The sequence below is a fragment of the Terrapene carolina genome, unplaced genomic scaffold (assembly GCF_002925995.2).
Source record: "Terrapene carolina triunguis isolate 2854851 unplaced genomic scaffold, T_m_triunguis-2.0 Scaffold179, whole genome shotgun sequence".
Classification (NCBI taxonomy): domain Eukaryota; kingdom Metazoa; phylum Chordata; order Testudines; family Emydidae; genus Terrapene; species Terrapene triunguis.
In genome coordinates, this window is record NW_020664530.1 from 3,108,265 (window position 1) to 3,133,871 (window position 25,607).

A 25,607-nucleotide genomic window follows, 5' to 3' on the forward strand; every position below is an offset into this window, starting at 1 on the left:
GTATGTCCAAGATCCTGGGATTCAAGATCTGTGTGGCCTGTCTCTGTTGCCTCAGGGAAGCTCGTACTAGTTTCTAATTGCAATATCTGCCGGCTCCTTCCTCGCTGAACCCATCAATTCTGTGAATTTAGATTCAGAAGATTCCTAATGGACTGCTCAGTGAGAACCCAGTCCAGTCCTGGCCCATCAGACCCCCTTGTATATCTGGCTGAGGCCCCTTTGAGCACAGTGGTCTCCATAGCTACACAGAGCAGGATTAAAAACTCTTCCAAACAGAACAGACGTGAGGAGGGTAAGAGCAAACACTCTTGTAAGAAATGGAAAAAATCTCTCTCCAAATCCTCAGACAAAAAGAGGAGCTCGTCTCTGACACCCTCTGAGTCAGGTGAGACTCTACATCGCAGTATGACTATGTCAGGAGCTCTCTAGAGCATGGTACCAATTCCTTGTCACTGAGAACCAAAAGTGCCCTGAAACCATCTCTGGTCAAAGGGGCAGGACCATCCTCAGTACTGATGAGGGAAAGAAGGGAGCAGTACACCAACAGTACTGACGTGCAGAAAAAAGGAGACCTTGGTAGCAAAAACTATTCCTGTCTGAAGCCAGCACTACCAAGAGACAGAAGTCCAGTCCACTCTACAGCTTCATGGAGCTGAAGGACTTTAATATCTATATGGACCTGGAATCACTGATATTCCCTGGTCAGTTTGCCACTCACTTAATCAGACCACCGGTATCAATGGCACCACCTATGGTATAGAGGCCTTTTTCTCCTCCATCCTTAATCAATCCATCCTTAGCAATAGTAGAAAAGATTCCAAAAGAAAATGCTACACAGCAAAATGGAAAAGATTCCCTATACAGTGTCAGCATAGTCGACTACCTCCAGGGGGTTCTGAGATCCCTAGTATTCTCGATTACCTTGTCACTCTGAAAATGTCAGGATTGTCTCTCAGCTCCTTGTGAGGTGCCCTTGGCAGTCTTTTACCCTCTTCTGGACAGCCATTCAGTTTTTGCCCATCAGATCATAGTAAGGTTTCTGAAGAGACTTGCCAGAACCTTTCCTCTGGTGCTGAAACCTGCCCCAATATGGGGCCTCAGTCTAGTCCTGTCGTCATTAATTCCCCCATTCAGACCTTTAGCCTCATGTTCTTTTGCTTATCTACCTATGAAGCTTGCCTTTCTGGTTGCAGACACCTACCCAGACGAGTAGGTAAGCTGCGAACCTTTATGGCAGACCCACCCTACTTGGTCTTCCATAAGGACAAGGTCCTTATCCTAAACTAATTCCAAAAGTAATCTTGGAATTCCATCTGAACCAGGTCATCCACTTACCTGTCTTCTATCTGAAGCCCCATGCCGCCAGATAGGACAGGAAGCCCCACTCTCTGAATGTCCACCAAGCTTTAACTTCTCTATAGAGGATTAAATCCTTCAGAAAATCTCCCAAAACTTTTGTTTTCCTTTGCCAAATGCAGGAGAGGGGAAGCTATGTCCTCAGAAAGACTGTCCAAATGGATACTAGGTGGCATCCTGATGTTTGAGCTGATGGCAACCCCTCCCCCTCAAGATACGAGGCCCTACTCAGCTTGTGCCCAGGTTATATCAGCAGCTTCGCTTTGAGATGTCCCTCTCCTACACAGTTGCAGAATGGCAATGTAGGGCTCCATCCATATCTTTGTGAGACATTAGGCCTTGGTTCAGGATTCTACAGCAGACACATTTTTTTGGGAGAGCAGTCCTTCAACCTATCATATAGCACGGTTCCTCCCACCCTCATCCTCAATGAATTCTGCTTGAGAGTCACCTGGAGTAGAATACAAGTAGGGACCATCACTCAAAAAAGAAAGAAAGGTTACTTCCCTTGTACAGTAATTGGGGTTCTTCAAGATGTGCGGTCCCTATCTGTATTCCACTGCCTGCCTTTCTTCCCCTGTGTAGTGGAGTCTTATTCGAGTGCTATTCATGGCAGAAAGGGGACTGGAGAGGTGGTTGGTGCACATCACCCCTTATGCCCTGGATTTGGTGCACAAGAAGAGAGGGGTGCAGGTGCAGGCCAACAGACACTGCTAGCAAAAATCTTCCAGACTCAGGCCCTGGAACACATGTGCACCGCAAATGGAATACAGCTAGGGACCACACATCTTAAAGAACTCTAATCACTGAGCCAAGTAAGTAGCCTTTCTTTTCCTTTCTATTTAAAAGAAGTCTAATCTCAGTTCAATCTTTATAGAATTTTTTTTAAAATAATATTTATCTTCTTCTTTATTTTTGCCCTTTGTGTACTGTTTAATAGCGTCATGGGAGCTTAATATGCTTTTATTGAGTTACTGTGAACAAATCTAGTATTAGAGTTCCGCAGCAGCTCAATCCTTTAGAATGCTGACTTAAGTCCTATCAAATAAGTTCATTTTTTTAAACTTTTATATCCATATATCATATATCTTTTTCACTCCTTTATTTCCACTGAAAGAAATATCTGCTATTTGGACCTAATCCTATGAGGTGTGAGCACCCTTGACTCTTACTGGGAGTTGAAGGCACTTAGCACTCCCTAGGACAGGGACAGGCAACCTTTTTGGCTTGAGGGCCGCATCAGGTTTCCAAAATTGTATGGAGGGCCGGTTAGGGGAGGCTGTGCCTCCCTAAACAGCCAGGCATGGCCTGGCCCCCGCCCCCTATCTGATCCCCCCTGCTTCTCACCCCCTGATGCCCCCCCGGGACTCCTGCCCCATCCAACCCCCCGTCCCCTGACCGCCCCCGGAACCCCTGCCCCTGACTGCCCCCCACAGCCCCATCCAACCCCACCTCTCCTTCCTGACTGTCCCCCCGGGACCCCTGCCCCCATTCAACCCTCCTGTTCCCCACCCTCTCACCACCCTGACCCCTATCCATCCCCCCGACCACCCCCGAACTCCCCTGCTCTCTATTCAACTCCCCCCCCGCTCCCTGCCCCCTTACCGTGCTGCCTGGAGCACCGGTGGCTGGCGGCGCTACAGCCACGCCACTGCGCAGCACAGAGCACTGGGTCAGGCCCGGCAGCGCAGTGAGCTGAGGCTGTGGGGGAGGAAGGACAGCAGGGGTGGGGCCGGGGGCCATGGGACCCTCCTCCCAGGCCAGGAGCTCAGGGGCCGGGCAGGAGGGTCCCATGGGCCGGATGTGGCCCGCAGGCTGTAGTTTGCCCACCTCTGCCCTAGGATCAGCCAACAGATCTGTTCTTTTGGTGATGAGGTTTCCTTACCAAAGAACTTTCTAAACTTGATTTGTAGGTCACAGAATTGTTGTAGAAGATGTTTGAACCACCTTTTACTCCTGGGGGAATTCTGTCCAACTGTGCATGCGCAGAATTTATGTCCCCTGCAGATTTCTTTGCTTCCCCGCAGAAAAATGACTTTCTGATGGGGAAGCAAAGGGAAGCCACAAAAGCAGTCATGCAACCCTCCCCAGGAGTAAGTTTCTGGTCCTAGGGCAGCTAGCAGAGAGGTAAATCACTGTGGGGCAGGAGGCAGGACTGGGGAAGACCTGGCTGCTGGCTCCTACCCTGCTCCAGGCTCAGCTTCTAGTCCCAGATGGGCTGGGGAGGACGGGACTTCCTCTTCCCCTGCATGGCATCCGGGGCCAGGTCAGACCCACCCTCATATTTCTCCCCCAGCTGCAGGAAGCTCTGCAAACTCCCCCCCCCCCCCATTTCCTGCACCCATCGCACCTCAGCTGGAGGCAAAGGGATCCCTCTACAGGGAGCTGCTCCCCCATCCACCCAACCCCTTGTGCATCCAGACCCCCTCATACCCAGACCCTCCCGCTGAGCCTCACCTCCCCCGTACTCAGAATGTCCCACTCTCCTGCACCTGGACCACCACAATGAGCCACTCACACCCGGATCCCCACCCCACCAAGCCCCAACCAGCTGCACCTGGATCCCCACTTCCCAGCATCTGGACCCTCCTACTGAGCCCCCCGCACCCAGACCCCCTGCTGAGCTCCAACCACCTTCACCTGGACCCTCCTGCAGAGTCCCATTACTGTTACACCCAGAATCTCCCAACAAGCCTCTGTGCATCCAGATTCCCCCCACACCTGGATCCACCACTGAGCTATCTGCACACAGATTGCCCCTCACAGAACCCTCTCAACCCACACCTGGATCTCTCCACACAAAGTCCCTCCATATTTGGATTCTGCCTTGCTGAGCTTGCCTGCCCATACCTGACACAGAGGGGCAGGGCCCTGAGATGTTTCTGGGAGCAGGCCTAGTCCTTGCGCTGTGTCAGAGTTGGGTGCGGCCTCACCGCTGAGTACGTGTCCCGGGGGGAGCTGCACAGTGAACTTCCATCTTTGTGCAGCCAATGGCCTGTGCTCCAATGCCATGCTGGAGCTGCCACATTTATTTGACAAATAACATTTGCAGAATTTTAAAATATTGTGAGCAGAATTTTTAATTTTTGGCACAGAATGCCTTCAGGAGTAACCTTTGTATAATCATCATGTGATGTTTACTAGTCCGAGGTCTACAGCTGCTTCACCACTTAGGTCTTCACTTGGGAGGCTAGATCCTACAGCCACCATTGAAGTCACTGTGGGGAGTTCTTCAAATGAAGCAGCTGCATGACGGACCCTTGAATAACTGGTAGTGTTGCACACTTCTAGTGATCTGTCACTAGAAGCTTGTCTTGATAATGACATAAGCTTGTCTTGTCAAATGTCTACTCCTTATTTGATAATTTACAGTATGTATTTAGTTTAGTTCAACTCGGACACAATATCTAGTTTTCCGTGGCGTCTTCCTCTTTACTCTGTTTTGCAGCTGAGTTGACCCAGGCAATAGCAAATCAAATGGTTTGCCTGAGATCACTCAGTTAATGTGCTGAATTTGAACCCAGGACCTTATTGGTGCTCATCTTCCCACAGCTTTTGCCATCACCATTAATCAACTTAGCCTTTGTCAAACTAAAATTTAAGTACCCACATAAGTACCTTCAGCTGTAAGAGCCACTTGATTAAAATACACGTTTCAGAATTTACTCAAATTAAAATTAAAGCTACTTATTCGTTGCTGGAAAAGAAAAATACAGGAAGGTATTCATTGGTCCCTGTTGATGGAGAACTCTTCTTCCCACTAGGAAAAATGTTTAGACAGTTCACAATTCATTTCATTCACAAAAAGTTTGAATAATTAGGCCAAGGCATGGGGAAGCAGCACAGCCCATCCGTTGTCCTTACTTTGGCCTCTGCATTCCTGGACACAAGTAATTGACACAGGCCAGAGCCTAAGCTTGTTATTGTTCTCTAATGGTATGCACATAGTTTCTGGTTTTCACTGAGAGTGAACTCAGCTAGCAAACAATTTCTATTAATCAATTAATAGAAATAGAAATACATGCAAGATATTGTGGCTGTATGTTATTTTTTAATTTTAAAATCAGTGTAAATGGATATGCAGAGTTAGGGGTTGTGGCCCTGAGAGTCTTGGGAAGTTCCAAATGTGGCCCATTGAGTCCTATCAAGTTGCCTACATGGCCCTCACTCTCTCAGCGTTTTAGGTAACCTGCAATAGATTACTGACACACCATTATTCTAAAATGACCTTGATAGTCTGGGACATGCCATGTCTTTCAATGAGCCATAATTACAAGCAGTGGACAGCACTTAGCTATCAATCCTTTGATTTAAATGGGAGGGACCTGGGTGCTATCTGTGGAGAGACATCAGTTTTTGTAATCCTTTGTTCTGAATTAACTCAAACGTAACTTTCCCTGCTTGTTGTAAGAGCCACCTACACACCTATTGGATATAATGGTGATGGGTGCAAATGCCTATACAGATCTGTTCTCCATGTTTTGGGAGGAGGGATGAGTGCTAGGGTATTGTTTTTGTTCCCATTCGCTGTCATTCAGCTGGTTGGTTTTTTTTAATTTGGGTATGGTTTGATCCAGGTTGAGTCAGCTGTTGTAATTTTTAAGAGTTTTGTATGATTGTATATTTTAAATTATGTCCAAACAAAGCTAGTGTTTTAAGGATAGGTGTATTTGCTTAAAACATAAATAATGGATAAATAAAAATAAAATATAAATAATAAATACATAACACAGCTAATTTATCTACATGTGCTGGCAAGCTATCAGATATAGCACACTCTATGGAGTGTAAAACATACTTTGGCCTCTCTCTTCACTTTCTGTGCTGTGCTGACAGTCAGCTAATGAGGTCATTTTGTCTGTGTGTAGATGAGGTCTTGTCTGAAAACTTTCTGGACTACAAGAACCGTGGGGTCAATGGCTCTCACCGTGGTCAGATTATCTGGAAGATTGATGCCAGCTCTTACTTCGTAGAGCGTAAGTACTTTTTCATGCTACTACAGTGCAATTCAGTGAATGTGGAAAGAAGTGAGCTGTTTTAGGCTGTGCCCGTGGTCTGTATGTCCTTCAGGAAGTTTCAAGCAGGATACATTTATACAGGGGTGGCCAAATATTCTGACCCTCCAAGCACATGTGACAATCTCAGAAGTTGGAGAGCCACAGCACGCCTGCTGGGGCTCGGGTCTTCTGCCCCACTCCTGCTGAAGCCCTGAGTCCCAGCAGGTGCACCCCGCCGGGCTGGAGCCCCAAGACCCCTCTCCCCACTGGTCAGAAGCTCCTACCCCACCACCCTGCTGCAAGGCAGAGGTCCCAAGCAGGCTGATTCCCCCGATTCCCTGGAATCGGGCCCCGTGGATAAATGGGCCCGGCGCCTTAGGCTCACCTGGCGGTGGTCCGCTCCGGCGGCATTTCGGCGGCGGGGGGAGGGGGTCCGCTCTGGGGTCTTCAGCGGCATTTTGGCGGTGGGGCGGGGGTGTCCGCTCCGGGGTCTTCGGCGGCATTTCGGCGGCGGGGGGTCCTTAAGTGCCGCGGAAGACGCGGAGCGGACCGACCGCCGCTGGGTATTCCAATCGGGCCCCGAAGGTCCTAAAGCCGGCCCTGGTCCCAAGCTTCCACACTAAGTCTGGTAGGCGGAGAATGCGGGGCGGGGGGAGGAGCTCCACAAGCTGCACTTTAACTGTAAAAAAAACGCATGTGGCTCGCGAGCCACGGTTTGGCCACCCCTGCATTTATACATTAGGATGATCCAAAATGCTTTATGGAGTGGTGAACAACGGTGCCTACTACGTCATGAATACTGTGGATATTGACTGATTCAAACTATTTTCAGGCTGATATAATTAAGCATTAAAGTCCATTTGGCATCATATAGTATGAGTTATACCATCAGTTAGGATTTACATCAACGTGTTGTGAAAGACACCCCAATGGGCCTAATTTTAAATTGTTTAATCAATCCTCATTTAAAAAAAACCAACTCATTGACTTCATGAGTTGACTGGAGGACTTTACGTGTTGCTCACTGCCTCCAGACTGCTCTTTTGCTAGTTTTATAGTGATGCAACTACATTGACGTCAATTGAATTACTTCTGATTTACATCATCTATGCAACTGAGATCTGAATCTGGCCCAGGGAATCTAAAATAATAGCTAACCTGTTTTTGAGTCCCCTGAGCATGAAGTCACACAAACTTTACACACGGGTAGAGTAGTGTAGATATAAGGGAGTCTACATTGGCATAATGGAGTCTAAGGGCTTGAACCTGCTCCCACTGAAGTCAATAGCACAACTTCCACTGAACTCAGTGGTGTGGAGTAGGGCATAAGTGAGTGTAGAAGAGTCTAACATACATCAATTTACATGTCACCTCTGATTTTTTTCCAATAATCTCCCTTATACTGTTTGGCCAAATTCAGAGATGATATGCACGGAGGTGTAAGTGGGTATCAATCTAAGGTTGACTGGGTTTAAGGCAGTCTAGGGGACTCAGACTCAGGTGGTATAATTTACATATGAAGGGGGCTGGAAGAGATGTGTAAGTTAGCCATCTTAGACTCATCCCTGAATTTGACCTAAATATCTGACACCAGCAGGAATTTATTCTGCCACCTGCAGGTATTCATAGTGTTACAGGTGGGTTGATCAGAGTTCTCTTGCAATGTGAGACTGCAGGCCATGTTCTGTAGTGCCAAGTGGTAAGTTGACCAACCGATGGCTGTCTCAAAGAATTGAAGGGGTTCTGCTGATATTTCAGTTTTATAATCTTTTATGTTTATAAACAATGCAGCTGAGGGCAGTTACAGCAGCCTGACTGTGATGTGGTGACCGTGGATGTTACTATTAAGATTTTAATGCTTCTAATTTCTGAGAGGAAATATCCTGTAGTATAACCCAAAGGTTCTTATTTGAAACTGCTTCCTTGTGCTACAGCTACTAAGCTGTGAAGCTGAAACTTTGTTTTCTTTAAATGGTAAAACAGAGTTGGGGAACAAGAGACTTAATTGCCCAAGACCTGCACTTGGAGAGGTTCAGCCCATCATGAAGGAGATGCCTCCAGTCTCTTGGGGGGAGAAGGCAGTGGAACTGAGCTAGAAGTATCTTCCCCATGTGATCCATAATGTGACACTAAATAACTGGCGGTGGGCTCAATCCTGGCTTGGCTGAGGTCAATGGGAGTTTTGCCATTGATTTCAGCAGCTCCTGGATTTCACCGGATGCATTCCCCTACCCACTCATATAGGACAAGTCATTATCCTGCCTACCAATATCCAGAGGAAAAGGGAGATAAATGCATAAGGGGCAGTACATAATAGTACATGATGATATTGGTAACCAAACTTGCTTAACCACTGAGGTATGAATTTAAAGTAGAGATACATGTTGTGTGTATGTGTAGAGATATACACATATCTACATTATATTTAAGGGATACTGCTCATTATTGAGGATATATGGAGGCTTTGTGGTTGCTTAAGTGAAGCTACAGTGTTTGACAGTCTCATGTACTTGATAATCGAAGAAGCCATTGTAAGCCACTGGCTTCCAGTTTTTAAGTTCTTTAGGGCAGGGATCTTACCTTCTTTTATGTTTGTACAGCATTGTGGTGTGTTCTACTGAAAACAAATAATAATATTAATTTAACAGAGTAGCAGTATCAGAGAGATCTGTTTTATTATTTTGGCCATGCATTAAAGGACTTTTTAAGTTCATTTGTCCTTTTAAAAACTGGGGAGACGGAGGAGAGGGAGAGAGAGCACAATGATATAGCAAGTCACTTACAAAGTCCCCATTTTTAAAATATATTCTGTTCATTTTGCACTTCCCTTACATTTGATGCTGGTTTGGAGTCTTTATTTTACTAATAGCAGTAACTTGTAACCCATATTAGCTCAGCTACAAAATCATCCTTTCATTTCTGCTTTTGCTAGTTTTTATGCTTGCATTTATTTGTATATAATTACTTTTTAAGCAGCCTGTTGACCCAACTGTGATACAAAATATGCAAACTTATAGATAATACAGTACTACAGAACAGAGACAGCCAGTGCTGCCTGTCAAATTGCCAGGAACAAAAACAAAATGAAAAACAAAATGTAACCAAATGCTAAATAAAATTAATAATGCCTTATACAGGAATCTGAAGGCTCCCAAACTTGGGCTCCACTGCAGAATAAATTTTGACTCTAGTCCTTGAAATAAAAAAAAGTACTGAATTTTGTTGTTGTTATCTGGGGTAAAATGTACTTAATAGATTTTAAGGCTAGAAGGGGCCATTATAATCATCTAGTCTGACCTCAAAATTAAATGTGTTTCTCTACTGCCAATAGGACTGCCATGAGATTTAAACCCAGGACCTTTCACATAACACCCAGGGAACTTTTCTCTGTGCTAGCAGCTAACTTTAAGTAAAGAAACATGCACATTAAAGTTTGGGAGTTTTGTGAATAATAAAAATTAGGAAAGGTGACTTGAAGGGTGAAAATAAGTAAATGGGAATACATTGCTACTTTGCCATGTTTTGATTATATAGATATACATTGGATGTCTGGGAGTGTTTTGTACAAAATCCTTAATATGCTTTGAGCAATTATGATAGGAACTGAACCTTTCTCTCCAACATTTTAGGCAATTAATGATAAGGTGACACATGGCATTCTAGTTATGTAATTTCTAACCATTGTACCTAAAACACTGCTAAGGCATTAAACAGAATAGAAAGTGGGGCTCCACTTCTGGTAAAGGTTACACTAGTTCACTTGCAGTGGTCTGGGAGTTGAAGTAGGAGCATGGAAGGACAAAATTGATGGTAAAAAACACTGTACACTTTAGCAAAAAACACTGAACCATATTTCCAGATCACCCCTCTAGGTGGTGTAAATCTCCAGACAGATACAGCTGATGATGATCATAATCATTGGCAAAGAAGATAGCCTGAAATGGAGTTCAAACAAGGAATAAAGCATAATATTTCACTGTGGTCATAAGAAACACTAATAGAGGGATTTGGTGCTATTGAGTTTTAAAGTTATGGGTATTGTAGATATATTTGTAGAAGTATACAGGAAAGGAGGGCATGGGAAAGAATGGAAACCATTTTTCACAGAAATTACACTATACATCTTTACCAAATTCCACAGATTTCAATCATTTCAGCTATTTTTACATTGTTTAATCTGTGGTTCCCTGATATTCTCAGCATCACCTGCTTGGTCTGAGTTACCAAGGGCTAAGTGAACAGATAACTTTTAAATTGCACTAAAGGCAATAGAATTATTTCTGTGCTATGATTCTATGACAGCACAGAATAGCTCTCTCTCCTTCAGTGGTACAAGTTTCAGCACTCGTAGGGCAGGCGTTTAACATATACCCTGCTTTTGAGTGAGCTGATAGCCTGGTTTAGTACAACTAAGACAATCTTGACATCTGGGGGAAAACAAAAAGCATAATTTGCAGTGATCCGAATGGGTACAGAACTATTTTTGGACAGGCTACTGTGATGCCCAGACATGTCCGCCTTTCTCGTTCCATTTGATGGACAAAATTAAAAAAAAAATTAAAAAAACCCAAAACCTATCAAATCAATACTAGTAACAGAAAAAAAGGTTTAGTTTTTTTTTTAAACTTAGAAAAAAGCTTCAGATTAACTGTGCAGAGATGCAGCAATTTAGAGCAATCAGCAATCTCTCCCATGACTGCTTAGTTCAGGCCAGGACAGAGAAAGAGAGAGAGAGAGATCCTGTGTAGTATCACTACCATACGAAGCACAAGTTGTGTCAGTTTAGGACCCCAAAAGCATTACAGAGTCAAGTCTTTGACTTGTGGTTTCAACAATCCCTTTTGTATTCATTACAACCAATTAGTATTTGTTATTATTATTTGCATTTATAGTAGCACTGAAAGGCCCCAACTGAGATCAGGGCCCCATTGTGCTAGACGCTATGCAGACACATGGCAAAAAACAGACCCTGCCCTGAAGAGTTTGCAGTTTAAATAGACAAATCATAGGATGGGAGAGAACAAGTCCTCTTACACATCTTACATATAGGGAACTGAGGCAGAGAGAGTTTAAGTGACGTATTCAAGATCACTGAGGGAAGACTGTGGCAGAGCCAGGAATTGCACCTAGGACTCCTGAGTTCCAATCCACTACCGTAACCTTCTTCTCAACCAAGTTTGTCTCTTTTCTATCAGCAGGGACAGTACAATAAACAATCAATCAGCTTCTTTATTACCCTTTTGTTATCTTTAATCCTCTGTTTCCCATTTACTCTGTTTCTATCCCAGTATATTACGTATAACTGTGGCTATTTCTGTACAGTAAGCTGAGTGCATTCATATTACACACACACACACACACACGCAACATCACACATTTCTATAGCCATCTGCAGTTTATATTTATTCACAGCTAAAAAAAAAAGATTTAATTCAGTGTCCTAGAGAACTTTGTGTCTGCACTTTTTATGGATCGCAAACTTACAATATAATGTTCATAGAATCATAGAATATCAGGATTGGAAAGGACCTCAGGAGGTCATCTAGTCCAACCCCCTGCTCAAATTCCCAACTAAATCATCCCAGCCAGGGCTTTGTCAAGCCGGGCCTTAAAAACCTCCAAGGAAGGAGATTCCACCACCTCCCTAGGTAAAGCATTCCAGTGCTTCACCACCCTCCTAGTGAAATAGTGTTTCCTAATATCCAACCTAGACCTCCCCCACTGCAACTTGAGACCATTGCTCCTTGTTCTGTCATCTGCCACCACTGAGAACAGCCGAGCTCCATCCTCTTTGGAACCCCCCCTCAGGTAGTTGAAAGCAGCTATCAAATCCCCCCTCATTCTTCTCTTCTGGAGACTAAACAATCCCAGTTCCCTCAGCCTCTCCTCATAAGTCATGTGCTCCAGCCCCCTAATCATTTTTGTTGCCCTCTGCTGGACTCTTTCCAATATTTCCACATCCTTCTTGTAGTGCGGGGCCCAAAACTGGACACAGTACTCCATAGAAGGCCTCACCAATGTCGCATAAAGGGGAACGATCACGTCCCTCGATCTGCTGGCAATGTCCCTACTTATACAGCCCAAAATGCCGTTAGCCTTCTTGGTAACAAGAGCACACTGTTGACTCATATCCAGCTTCTCGTCCACTGTGACCCTTAGGTCCTTTTCTGCAGAACTGCTACCTAGCCATTCGGTCCCTAGTCTGTAGCAGTGCATAGAATTCTTCCGTCCTAAGTGCAGGACTCTCCACTTGTCCTTGTTGAACCTCGTCAGGTTTCTTTTGGCCCAATCCTCCAATTTGTCTAGGTCCCTCTGTATCTGATCCCTACCCTCCAGCATATCTACCACGCCTCCCAGTTTAGTGTCATCTGCAATCTTGCTGAGAGTGCAGTCCACACCATCCTCCAGATCATTAATATAGATATTAAACAAAACCGGCCCCAGGACCGACCCTTGGGGCACTCCGCTTGAAACCGACTGCCAACTAGACATGGAGCCATTGATCACTACCCGTTAAGCCCGACGATCTAGCCAGCTTTCTATCCACCTTACAGTCCATTCATCCAGCCCATACTTCTTTAACTTGGCGGCAAGAATACTGTGGGAGACCGTATCAAAAGCCTTGCTAAAGTCAAGGAATAACACATCCACTGCTTTCCCCTCATCCACAGAGCCAGTTATCTCCTCATAGAAGGCAATTAGGTTAGTCAGGCATGACTTCCCCTTGGTGAATCTATGCTGACTGTTCCTGATCTCTTTCCTCTCCTCTAAGTGTTTCATAATTGATTCCTTGAGGACCTGCTCCATGATTTTTCCAGGGACTGAGGTGAGGCTGACTGGCCTGTAGTTCTCCGGATCCTCCTCCTTCCCTTTTTTAAAGATGGGCACTACATTAGCCTTTTTCCAGTCATCCGGGACCTCCCCCGATCGCCATGAGTTTTCAAAGATGATGGCCAATGGCTCCGCAATCACATCCGCCAACTCCTTTATCACCCTCGTATGCAGCGCATCCGGCCCCATGGATTTGTGCTCAACCAGTTTTTCTAAATAGTCCCAAACCACTTCTTTCTCCACGGAGGGCTGGTCACCTCCTCCCCATACTGTGCTGCCCAGTGCAGCAGTCTGGGAGCTGACCTTGTTTGTGAAGACAGAGGCAAAAAAAGCATTGAGTACATTAGCTTTTTCCACATCCTCCGTCACTAGGTTGCCTCCCTCATTCAGTAAGGGGCCCACACTTTCCTTGACTTTCTTCTTGTTGCTAACATACCTGAAGAAACCCTTCTTGTTACTCTTAACATCTCTTGCTAGCTGCAACTCCAAGTGCGATTTGGCCTTCCTGATTTCACTCTTGGATGCCTGAGCGATATTTTTATACTCCTCCCTCGTCATTTGTCCAATCTTCCACTTCTTGTAAGCTTCTTTTTTTGCATTTAAGGTCAGCAAGGATTTCACTGTTAAGCCAAGCTGGTCGCCTGCCATATTTACTATTCTTTCTACACATCGGGATGGTTTGTTCCTGCAACCACAATAAGGATTCTTTAAAATACAGCCAGCTCTCCTGGACCCCTTTGCCCTTCATGTTACTCTCCCAGGGGATCCTGCCCATCTGTTCCCTGAGGGAGTCAAAGTCTGCTTTTCTGAAGTCCAGGGTCCGTATTCTGCTGCTCTCCTTTCTTCCTTGTGTCAGGATCCTGAACTCGACCATCTCATGGTCACTGCCTCCCAAGTTCCCATCCACTTTTGCTTCCCCTACTAATTCTTCCCTGTTTGTGAGCAGCAGGTCAAGAAAAGAAAGATAGATGTTGAAAGATAGATATGCAATTGGTGTGAGCCTTAGAGAGTTTGCTTCCAAATTACAGCATGAATGCAAGACAGAACTGAACTCATATCCTACTAGTACTCAGGAAATAAAGAGTATTAATAGATGCACAGGCATTGTCACACTACAGCCGGTTTTGCATTTCTGCAGCAGACTGGCAATTTGGTTTTTATGACATCCAGTGATAAACAGTAACTGACCATAATAAATATGAAATGGCTGTTCTTGGCTTTGTGTGCCACTAGGGAAGCATACTTTCTCTGTGTTGCAGCTTGGAGGGCACTGCAGTGAAATAACCAACCTATAATGAGGTTTCCAGGAAAGGAAGCAAGCTTTACTTCATTAGAATTTCTGGCACATTTTTTGGCCTATACAGCAATACTCGGTGTGAGAGACCATTTGTTCGAGGTGTAATGCTGCATCTTCCCATAAACAGTACATCAAGTTAGCACATCCCTAAAATGGGGGGAACTTTGACGCAGTTCAAATTTCACTATCTTTAGCATAGTAGCTGAATGTGCAGTTGTCTTGTTTGAGTGGGTTACTTTTGTTGCCAGAGGTTTAGTAATGACAAAGGCAGGAGACACACTTCTTGCAGATATCAGAGATAACAGAGTTTTCTGTACCACTGTTGAGCATGGGAAAATAGCAGAAGACTTACAGTCATGCAACTGAACTAGTCAGAGATCTGAGGCAAGATGATGCATCTGCCAAAGAGACTGGGAGTATTGTAGCCTAGTACATAGTTAATGTTTAGTACAAATCCCTTTGTTTTTGGAACATAAGCGTAAATGTTCCAAAATCAATGTACTGAAATGTCCCAACCAAATGCATTTTTTGGAGGCCTTTCTGAAAGTATCCCTTTAATTACTTTAGGAAGTTGCTTTAAAGGATATTGTCAAAGTGAGGATAATTAAAGTATGTTGTAGCACAAGGGCTTTCTAAATAAATGAGAGAAAACCGCACTGTCAAAAATCCAAAAAAGCTGTAGGGCAGGCAGATCTATTGTGCAGCAGTGCCTCTCACTCTCTGATTGAAGTTGGCCAGAGGCTCTACCCCCTAAAGAACACTCAGTTTCACTTTCAAGTCCCCCAGCTTCTCTCAAACCACACTCAGCTAGGTGTGGGGGGAGAAGGCCATGACAATATTGTTTTCCTTACTTTTGTGCCCAGTCACAGAGTTCAAGGCAGAAGGGACCACCAGATCATAGTCTGACCTCCTGTGTATCACAGGCCACCAACACTACCCAGCACACTCTACTAAACCCAATAACCAAAATTAGACCGAAGTATTACAGCCCACAAGAGACTAAACTATTATGTGTCACAGGCAGTAGGAGAGACTGAGGTGCAGCAAGACCTGAGGCCCGCTGCCTCCACAATGCCAGGGAACTGATTAAGTGAAAGATACACAGATGATCCTAGCAAATGACCTGCACCCCACCTTGCAGAGAAAGATGAGGAAAAAAGAAAACCAAGGTCACTTCCAATCTGACCTGAGGGAAAATTCCCTTCTGACCCCACATATGATGATCAGTTAGACCCTGAGCATGTGAGCCAGGCAAGCACCTGAGAGAGAGAATGCTCAGTGCCACTTCAGAGCACTGACCCCCCAATGTCCCATCTCTAGCTGTGGCCATCTCTGATGTTTCAGAGGAAGGAACAAGAAACCCCCAAAAAACAATACATTGGCGGGGGGGGGGGGGGGGAGCATCCCTTCCTGACCTCTGGAGATAACCAGCTGAAGCCCTGAAGCATGAGATTTTAAGAATATTGGACATGAACCAGACAGGACCCCCAGGGGTGCCTGTTATCCGAGGTTACTTACACCCAAATCTCTCAGTAACTTTACTATCTGCAAGGTGGTATCAGGAAATAAACCAAGGGAGATGCAGCACCTCTGTCTGCTATATGACTGGCATAAATCACACAAAATGCTTTTACTTAAAGCCTTCACTTTATTAGTTTCCAGCACTCTCACCAGAATGCCTTTACTCAAAGTCTCTGCTTTGTTTAGTCTCAAGTACATACAAACAGAGTAGGCTATAGAGCACCCTCAAACAATGGTTACCCACGGTCTGGAGGGGTCTCAAGTGGTCAAATGACAAGGTTCCAGTGCCCAGCTATCTGCCTGTTGCTGGGGATTCCAAGAGATGTCCAGAAGATCAAATCCAAATTCCTCAGACCTGGCTACCCCTTTTAAGTTAGTAACTGCTACAATTACATCAACAACATGTCAATCAAACAAAAACCATTAAGCAAGCACTTTTAAGCCCTTAGTTATACAGATGTGTTTTTGCAGAGTCTGCACTCTCATGGGTCCCGACACACACGCCAGAAGTCAAATATAGATTGACTTCCAGTTTTTCAAAAACACTTACCCTAGCATATCAGGGAGGATGCAGTCAGTCCCACACTTCATGATCGCTGCCCCCCACCAACCCCATCCCATCTTTGCCTTAGTGATGCTAAGGCTGGTACAGAGGCCTTACAGGTACTACTCTTGGCAATAAGCAAAATAATCAATATTCCATCCCAATAATTGGCAGTGGTTTGAGCACCTGGCTGGTTGCTAAAAATGCCCCTCATCATGCCCCGCCCTACCGCACACCCTCATAAGTAACCCCATCATACAATCCCCTCATAAATTTGTCCTGCTCTCTCTTAAAACTATTTAAGTTGTTTGTTCTCACAACTCTTAGTGGGAGACTGTTCCAGAACTTCACTCCTCTGATGGTTAGAAACTTTCTTCTAATTTCTAGCCTGAATTTGTTTGCAGCCAGTTCATACCCATTTGTTACTGTACCAACATTGTCCTTTAGCTTAATTAACTCTTCACCCTCCTGGTGTTTATACCCCTGATGTATTTATAGAGAGCAATCATATCTCCCCTCAGCCTTCATTTGGCTAGGCTAAACAAGCCAAGCTCTTTCCGTTTCTTCTCATAAGTAGGGCCCTACCAAATTCGTGGCCATGAAAAAGGCATCACGAAGCATAAAATCTGGTCTTTTGTGTACTTTTACCCTACACTATGCAGATTTCGCAGGGGAGACCAGACTTTCTCCAACTGGTGGTCCCGACCCAAAAGGGAGTTGTGCGGGCGTCACAAATTTATTGTAGGGGATTGCGGTATTGCCACCCTTACTTCTATCCTGCCTTCAGAGCTGGGTGGCCCAGAGAGTGGCAGCTGTTGGCCAGGTGCCCAGCTCTGACGGCAGCACCCTGCCAGCAGCAGTGGAGAAGTAAGGGTGGCGATACCATACCACTCCACCCTTATTTCTGCACTGTTGCCTTCTGAGCTGGACAGCTGGAGAGTGGTGGCTGCTGGCTGAGGGTCCAGCTCGGAAGGCAGACGTGCAGAAGTAAGCGTGGCAATACCATACTGTGCCATCCTTACTTCTGTACTGCTGCTGATGGCAGCACTGCCTTCAGAGCTGGGCTCCTGGCCAGCAGTCGCCTCCTTCCGGCCACCCAATTCTGAAGGCAGTGCTGCCGCCAGCAGCAGTGCAGAAGTAAAGGTGGTAACACCGTGACCCCCCCTACAATAACCTTGTGGCCCCCCACAATCCCATTTTGGGTCAGAACCCCTAGAGTTACAACGCCATGAAATTTCAGATTTAAATATCTGAAATAATAAAATTTATGATTTTAAAAATCCTATGACCATGAAATTGACCAAAATGAACTGTGAGTTTGGTAGGGCCCTGCTCATATGATAGGCCCTCCATTCTCCTGATCCATCCTAGTAGCTCTTCTCTGCACATGTTCCAACTGAAATTCATCTTTCTTGAACATGGGTCATACAAGATGCAGAATGTCTTCATTTCCCATGGGCTTTAGTTGGAATTGAGGATAGAGCTGGTTAGCAATCTTTTTCCCTGCCACAGAAAGTTTTGACGAAAATGGAAAAAAAGATATTGTCTAAATTTTCTATGGAAAATTGTGAGTTTCTTGTGAAAGTTGTGAAAAATCAAAATCAAATATTTTGACCCAAAACTGAAATATTTCCATTTTGAAGTATCACTGTGATGCCTCGTGAGTTTTTTAGTCCAGGTGCTTCATGCTTCCCTTCTTCTCCATAGGCCAGGTTCTCTTGTTGGACTATATCTCCCATGCCTGGGGTGGGTGCATTATGGGAGATGTAGTCTGGCTGGGGAACCCAGCCTATGGAGTGACCCTGCCAGCAGGTAGGGGATCTTGGGGGACAACTACTGCACTGGTGGGGTGCAAAATAAACGTTATTAAGAAAATGCAAAAACAGGGAAAATTCAATAGTGAGGAGTATGGGGTTTGTTAAGGTAGACAATTGGGGAGGGGGTTCTTTTAGTAAATAGGATAGGGGGGTTCAATAGTGGGGTACAATACAGTGGGGTACAATACAGTTGGTAACCAATTAACACTGAAGTATAAATGTAACAGGTAGCTAACAATTTCTATGTAAAGAGTGTGTCACAGCAGCATATAACCAACTAACAGTTATGGGTAAAATGTGTTAAATAACCAACAACTTTAGGTAAAAATGTGTCACAGTGGTGTAAATGTAAAATGTGAGGTGTGTTAGAGAGAAAAGGGGTAACCAATGGGGTTTTATGCTAGACTTCAGTAATACAATTGAGGTCTGGCAGCAGTGGGAGCGGGGTGAGCACGTGGGGGAAGGGATTAAAAGAGAGAGAGAGGAAGAAAGTGGTAGAGGAATGAGGTTGGGGGATGGGGAAGAGGAGCATGTGGTGGAGCAGAGAGCAGACAGGCTGCAAGTTTAAACAGCAGAGAGACAATTATACAGAACACAGCAAAATCTTATCTATGATTTAACTTAACCAAGACTACACAAATTAGCAAGTAACAAAACACAATGCAACAATTCTTTAAGCCTAACTTACAGAGTACAATGCAAGCAATTTTCTAAACCTAACTTAACTACAGCTATGCAGAATGAAATCACAATTTATCTAGACTAAAGGCTAAACCTAACCTAATGGGTGCACCTTATACTAGGGGTAGTTTCAAAGGGCAGAGTGGTGTGTGCCCAGGATACAGCTTCAAGGGGGGGGGGGGGCGTAGTTGCAAGCAGGCTTATTTCTAGCAGCAAAGGCGCTGCGGAGCTAGAAGCAGATTACAGATACAGACCAAGGAGTTAGCTTGGGTCTGCCTGCTGGGGAAAGAAAGCCAGCAGCTAGAACAAGGGGAGTGTGCAAGACGTTTTTCCTTACCAATCCCCAAAGCAGCAGCAGGAACAGCAGTTTCAGCATCAAAGGACTCAATTCGCTTACAAATAATCAGGAGATCTCCAGGCACAAATTCGTTGTTCGTGGGAGGGGAGTTTAAAAACGGGGGTACGCTCAAAAACAAACGAGAGCAGGGAGGGCCCCCCAAAGGCCCCTAGCTGATCAGACCAGGTGGCAAAGCAAGGACCTTCTCCGGGGGTCTGATCAGAAAATGTCTGGTTTTAAGGGCAAACTCAGGCAGTTTCCCGCCAGTAACTTTGATTGGTTCCCCTTAATCCAGGGGAGGAGAGAAGGCAGGGAAAACTGCAGGTAGGCACAGGACATGTCTGGGCAAGTTCTGAGTCACAGGTATGACTCATATGCTCAGCTGTGTGGCCACTTTAGGTCTTGCATACCTGGGCAGAGCACCCTACACCGAGCCGGGTCCGAACAAAGAAGCTAGACAAAGGAGCGAAAAGCCCCCCCGCCCTGAGCAGAGCAATGGCTCCAGTCAGTCTGCACAAGCCATTTCCATGAGCAGGGCCAGGCTGTGACTTTGGTCAGTTCCATGGCCCGGGGGGGGGCGGCCACTCAGCACAAACAGAAAGGAAGGGGAAAAAAGGAATCCAGCCGGGGGACACTGTAACAGACATGGAGGAGAATGTGAGCATAAGGCACTTGAACTGCAATTTCCAGGAGGTACTGCAGTGGCATTTCTTAATCAAAATATTTCAGTTTCTGGCTGAAAACCAAACAATTGGGGGGCTTACAGGGCGTTCAGGTTTTTTTAATGAAAAATCAAAATTTTCTAAAAACCAGGGGGAAAAAAACTCACAAGAAATTGTTTTGGCAAATTTTTTTTTCCTTTCTTTGAAAAATTTTGATCAATCCCTTTGTTTCTATTACATTGTATGAGTTTAATGAGTCTTTGCAAATCAAATTTCTCTCTCTCATGTATACAGCTTGTTTTGACACTTATCTCTGTGCTTATGCTGTGCAAGTCCATGGCATTTGTTTATATTTGTTCCTGCACATGGAAATGGCTGCCTTTGTTCCTGCATGTGTGCCTGGTGACATCCTGCTCAGGCAATAGCAGTTTAGATCCCATGCTACGTGCACTCTCACTTTTGTGGTAGCGCCTTAGGCAATTAAAAAGAATACTCTTGCTGTACGTAGCAGAGATTATATTGCAGGCTCTAAACATTGGCAATGGGATAGGTTTAAAGGCTAACTGATATGCTTTTAAAGAGAAATTAAGGCCTGATGCAGAGCCCATTGAAGTCATTGAGAGTCTATCTTTTTACTGACTTCAGTGGGCTTTTGTTCAGCCCCAAATCAAATACTGTTTAATATCGTAAACAATTAATCCAAAACAAAGTGTAGCCTTAATAGTGAAGACAATGGGAGCTTGGAGTGTTTTAGTATCTTTAAAAATCAAGCAAACAATAAATACATTTTAAAAGTAGAGATGGGCTCCTAACCAAGACCCCTACATCTGACCACTGTGAGTTTTGGGAAAGTTTGGATACTGTCTGGATATGGATCCAAACTTGATCCAGAAGCCTATGATTATATTTATTTACCTTCTAGGAGCTGAGTTCAGATTTCTGTTTCTTCTCTTGTGACAGTTGGTATCACAGGGGCCTAGAGTGAAACAGAGAGCTGCATTCTTTACCAGGCTTTAGGTGTTAGAAGTGTCATCAATTCTTGCCAGGGAAGATCCCTGAATTCCGACCTTGGAAGTTAAATAGAAGAGGAAATAATTTTCAAATATTTTGCTTTATAAAGTATTTACTTGTAATTTTTAAACTTCTCCCATATATTTTATCGGGGAAAATTCTAATCCCACTGAAACCAGTGTCAGAATTACATGAGGCCAGGATTTGGCCCTCAGTGATATAGGATCTTAAGCAGTTTTTTTGTATTTATTTATTATTGTATTATAGAAGCACCTAAAGGCTCCAACTGAGATCAGAATCACATTGTGCTAGGTGCTGTACATACATATAATATGAGGCAGTCCTTGACCCAAAGAGCGTACTGCCTAAATAGACAAGACAGAAAAAGAGTGGGAGGGGAGACAGAGGCACAGCCAGGTGAAGTGACTTGCCCAAGGTCATACAGCAGGTCAGTGGCAGAATTCAGAATAGAATCCACATCTCCTGACTCCCCGGACCCCAGTGTCTTATCCACTATTGTAAAAGCATTTCAGTCCACTCGCAAAACCAAGTGTGGATATTCATTAAAAGTTGCTGTATGATTTGACGTGTTCACTGTATAAATGGGTGTTCCTGCACCTATTCCTCATCTTTTCCTTTCACTTCTTAAAGAATAGTGTTTTTGACAGCTGTACTGATTCCTACAGCTGGAGTGGGGGAGAGGGTTTGCGTGTGGTGGCTGTGCCTTCATCAGATCATACAAATGTCAGAAAAGGTTTTCCTCTCATTTCTATGAGGCTTTTATTTTAAGCAAACTGTGGGCAGAGTAGATCCAGAAGCACTCCTGCTCAGTGAAAGAACAAATGCTAGCCCAATTGTATCTTCTTCCTTCCCAGACACCAGCTCAAGAAGCAGGACATGAAGTCTGCTCCCCTCCCAATCCTTTGGGAATCTTGTGCTGGTCCAACCTTCTCCCAGCTGCTTCTCTCCCTCTGAAACAAATAACACAACACTGAGCTGTTCTCTGCCTCCCTCCCATTTGTTGCTGCCACTCTTCTGGTCTCCTCCTCCCTCCCCCGACACACACACCTTTCTTCCTCATATGATTCAGTACAACAGTCACAGTTTCTTGCTACTGCTCAAGCCCCAACTTGTAGTGCGGTTTGGGGTGGCAGCAAGAAACTGACTGGTTTGGGATGCTTGTTAGAGGCTTTTTTGGGCATGAGGAAGGAGGATTAGTGAAGGGGCCACTCATTCCAGCTAGCTCATGCTTTGCGATTAGTGCTTATGGCCTAACTTCCGCTGCAAGATGCAGATGTGGTTTATGGGGCAGACTGTGATGCTTGATCCACCATTTGCTGTAGCAGGTGGCTTTGGAGATGACCGCAAAGAGAGTAACATCACTCACTGTCTCCATGGGAATCCTCCAAGAGGGTCTGCTAGTGTCCTGAACTTCCCTCATCCCCCCATATTTGAATTTGTGGGCAGTTGTAAGTGGTTTGTGCCCATTCTCTCCTTCAAATGCTGCTGAAATCTCGAGGTGGGGCCCAAAGGGTCTGATCCTCCACTTAAGTCTTCTGGAGACTCAGGTTTAGTTGGTTGTCCATTTGCCCCAGAGAATGGAAGGATTTAGGTGATCACAATGGCTCAATGCTACACCTAGGAGGTTGATGCAGCTGTGAGCTGTGCACTTGCTGGCATTCATGCAGAGTGAGTATATGACAATGTGAGTTCTACGTGCTCAATATGGACATTTAGGATTTTTTTCTATAGGCACTCAAATTTTAAATGTTGGTCTACATATATATCTATTTTGCAAAGACCTGCTCAACAAATCATACCAGTGATATCCTAATAGTGAAAATTGACGCACTATGTATCAGTTTTTGATCATGAATTCTGTTGTGCAAGAGATTCATTTTTACTTTGGCTTCAGCAATCAGGCTTTCAGAGCAACTCAGAGTTCAGTGTTCAGAGTCTGCAGTTGTTGTATAGAAACGAGAAGAGGTTCTTGACATCCAAACTATGCTGGTAGTGTGGCTAATGCTGTACTTTTTTCATGTTTTAAAAGTGTAATCTGTTCCTTGAAAAGTCTGTAAATGAATGCTTATGGATTGTCTTCCTCATTAGAGTTTTTGATTTTAATATTCTGCACAGTGGATGGTGCAGTCAATATTAATTTGTTTTAATGGATCAGGAAAACAAGGTAACTCATTTGATGTTGTTTTGCAAATGGTGACATTTCTGCTATCAGAGGCACAAGATTATAGCTTCATCTACTGTTTGTGTGTTAGCCTTTGCCACTGTTAACTAAAATCTAGTGGAAATTCTGTTTTGGTCTGTGCTATCCAGTGCTTTGTTGGAATGTACTTCAGAAGATACAGCCTCTCTCTCTGTTTCACTGAACAAGGAGCCATAGTCTGCCCTTGGATACTCCCATTGGGTCTATTTCTGAAGCAGCTGAGAGCAAACAATTCCCACTGAAATTAGTGAGAACTGCTTGCATGCAGCAGCTGCAGAATCAAGCCCATTGACTTCATTGTGTACCCAGGTGCAGTGTATCCAGGTGCAGAATTTGGCCCAAGTGGTTTTAACTATGTAGAAAAAATATGAAATTGCATAGGATACAAACACAAGGGGAATGGGAAGATGCATTGAGTGACTGGAGTGATGTCAGCACATTTATAGCAAGGTCATTTTTCCTCTGAAAGGTGATTGGGATACCAGCTCTTGTTTCAGTAGTTTTATTAATAATTAAATACAATGAGAACTCCTGCATCTAAAAAAAATAAATAAATATGGGTCTGACCTCAACTCACAAAGGCAAAGTAATCCAGAGGAATGGTTGCCATGCCTGTCTCAGTTCACCTCTTCATACCCATGCATTGTCGCTGGATACGGTGGTTGATCTGGGAGGGTCGGAACAGTGGGTAGTCTTACGTCCCACATGAAACAAGAGATCAAACCCCAGTGGGCTGCTTTAAGGGCAGAGTGTTAGACATCACTCTCTTATTTCAATGTTTAAGATAATAGTACAAACAATTTGTCATGTTAAATTTTGGTGGTTTTATGTGTTTCTCATTTGAAAAACCCTATGAAAAGTTGCCATTAAAGTAATATGACAAGGCATGACGTATAGTGTGTGCATTGACAATAGCATGTTATTGAGCAATATGTAAATATTATTAGTATGCAGACTATAAACTTGATTCCTGTTTATGCTAAGGTGCTTTTACACTACTCTTTAAAGAGGGCATAAATGATTTATGCTGCTTCAAGTCTCTTTTTACATTGCCAGAGTAGTGTAAAGGGGTTTTAGTGTTGATGAGGATAGGCCTCATCACTTAATTATTACAGAAACTTTGTAGCATTCTAGAACTGTTGGGTTCTAGTCCCAGCTCTGCCATTGGCTGTGTGATCTTGGGTAAGTCACTTAATCGCGTTGTGCCTCAGTTTACCTATCTATAAACTAGATATGATAATACTTATCCACCTCCTGAGTGGTGTTCTGAGGATTAATTTGTTAGGACCCGATCCTACAGTAATTACACACACAAAATTCAGTTGAATTTCACTGAGAGTTTCGCCTGAATGAAGAAGATAGGATTGGGTCTGCAAGCAGGTGGTGTACTCACTCACTTCCAAATAAAATGTACATATATTGTGTAAGGGCAAACTCACCCCCTTGCTGGGGGTTGGCTTTATGAGCAATGTATAGCTAATAAATGCAGCCCATGCCTTCTCCCCGGCTCGGCTGTTCCTAGGATTCCAGACACAGAATCCTAAATCCCTCTGACCAAAAGATCACTTTCCCCTCCCAGAGTGGAGTGAAAAAGCCAGACCTGCCACACTGGTCAGCAGGAATCAGTCAGCATCTCCCTGGAGGGTTCCAATATCTGTTTAGAGCAAAAGCACCCTATTAATATTGGTATAGTACCTTGAGAGCCTCAGATGAAAGGTTCTTTATACATGCAAATTTCAAACTTTTTAAACTTCCTAAAGTTCACCCATCCCATTAGAAATTATAATTCCCTCTCAAATCTTATTGCCAGATTCTTTTTATAAAAATAAACCATCTTAAAATAGATAATTCTGCTGTGATTGTTTCTTAATTAAATTGCTCTAATGATGCTTCTGTCCACCTTTCGTCTTTCATTTATAGTATCTACCCTGATTTCATTAAGTTCTCTCCTCTTAAATGATCTGCCTGCCTGCGAATTATTCTGACTCTTCAATGTCTAGAGCAGCAGCCTCAGTGAGTCCTCTAAATTTAACCTGCACTATTCCCTAGTAATCTTTCCATCTCCCTTGCTGGTAGGAGCTAGCTGACATATATATGCTTGTTTCGAAGAGGCCTGCGCTGTGGTGTAGTGAGATGATCAGTATCTTTGCTTGTCTGGGGATGAGCTGTCACTACATACTTGTGACTGTACTGCTTGTGTGCTATGGAACCATCCCTGCAATCATGAGGATAAATACCATGGGCCTGATTCTCGTTTACATTAAATCCATTAAAATTGCTTTACATGAGTAGACTGTGTCTAAAGGTAATCTACTACCAGAAAGGTGTTAAG

The 25,607-nt window shown here is 44.3% G+C and overlaps 1 protein-coding gene across 1 annotated transcript in view; it reads left to right on the top strand.

The window, feature by feature from the left end:
- The window catches only part of LOC113407004 (E3 ubiquitin-protein ligase HECW1-like), a 373,262-nt gene that overhangs the window by 130,508 nt on the left and 217,147 nt on the right, over positions 1–25,607 (top strand). The window contains exon 3 of the mRNA XM_026654044.1: positions 6,225–6,332. Within this exon, the coding sequence (XP_026509829.1) occupies positions 6,225–6,332 (108 nt within the window). The remainder of the gene's footprint in view (positions 1–6,224; positions 6,333–25,607) is intronic.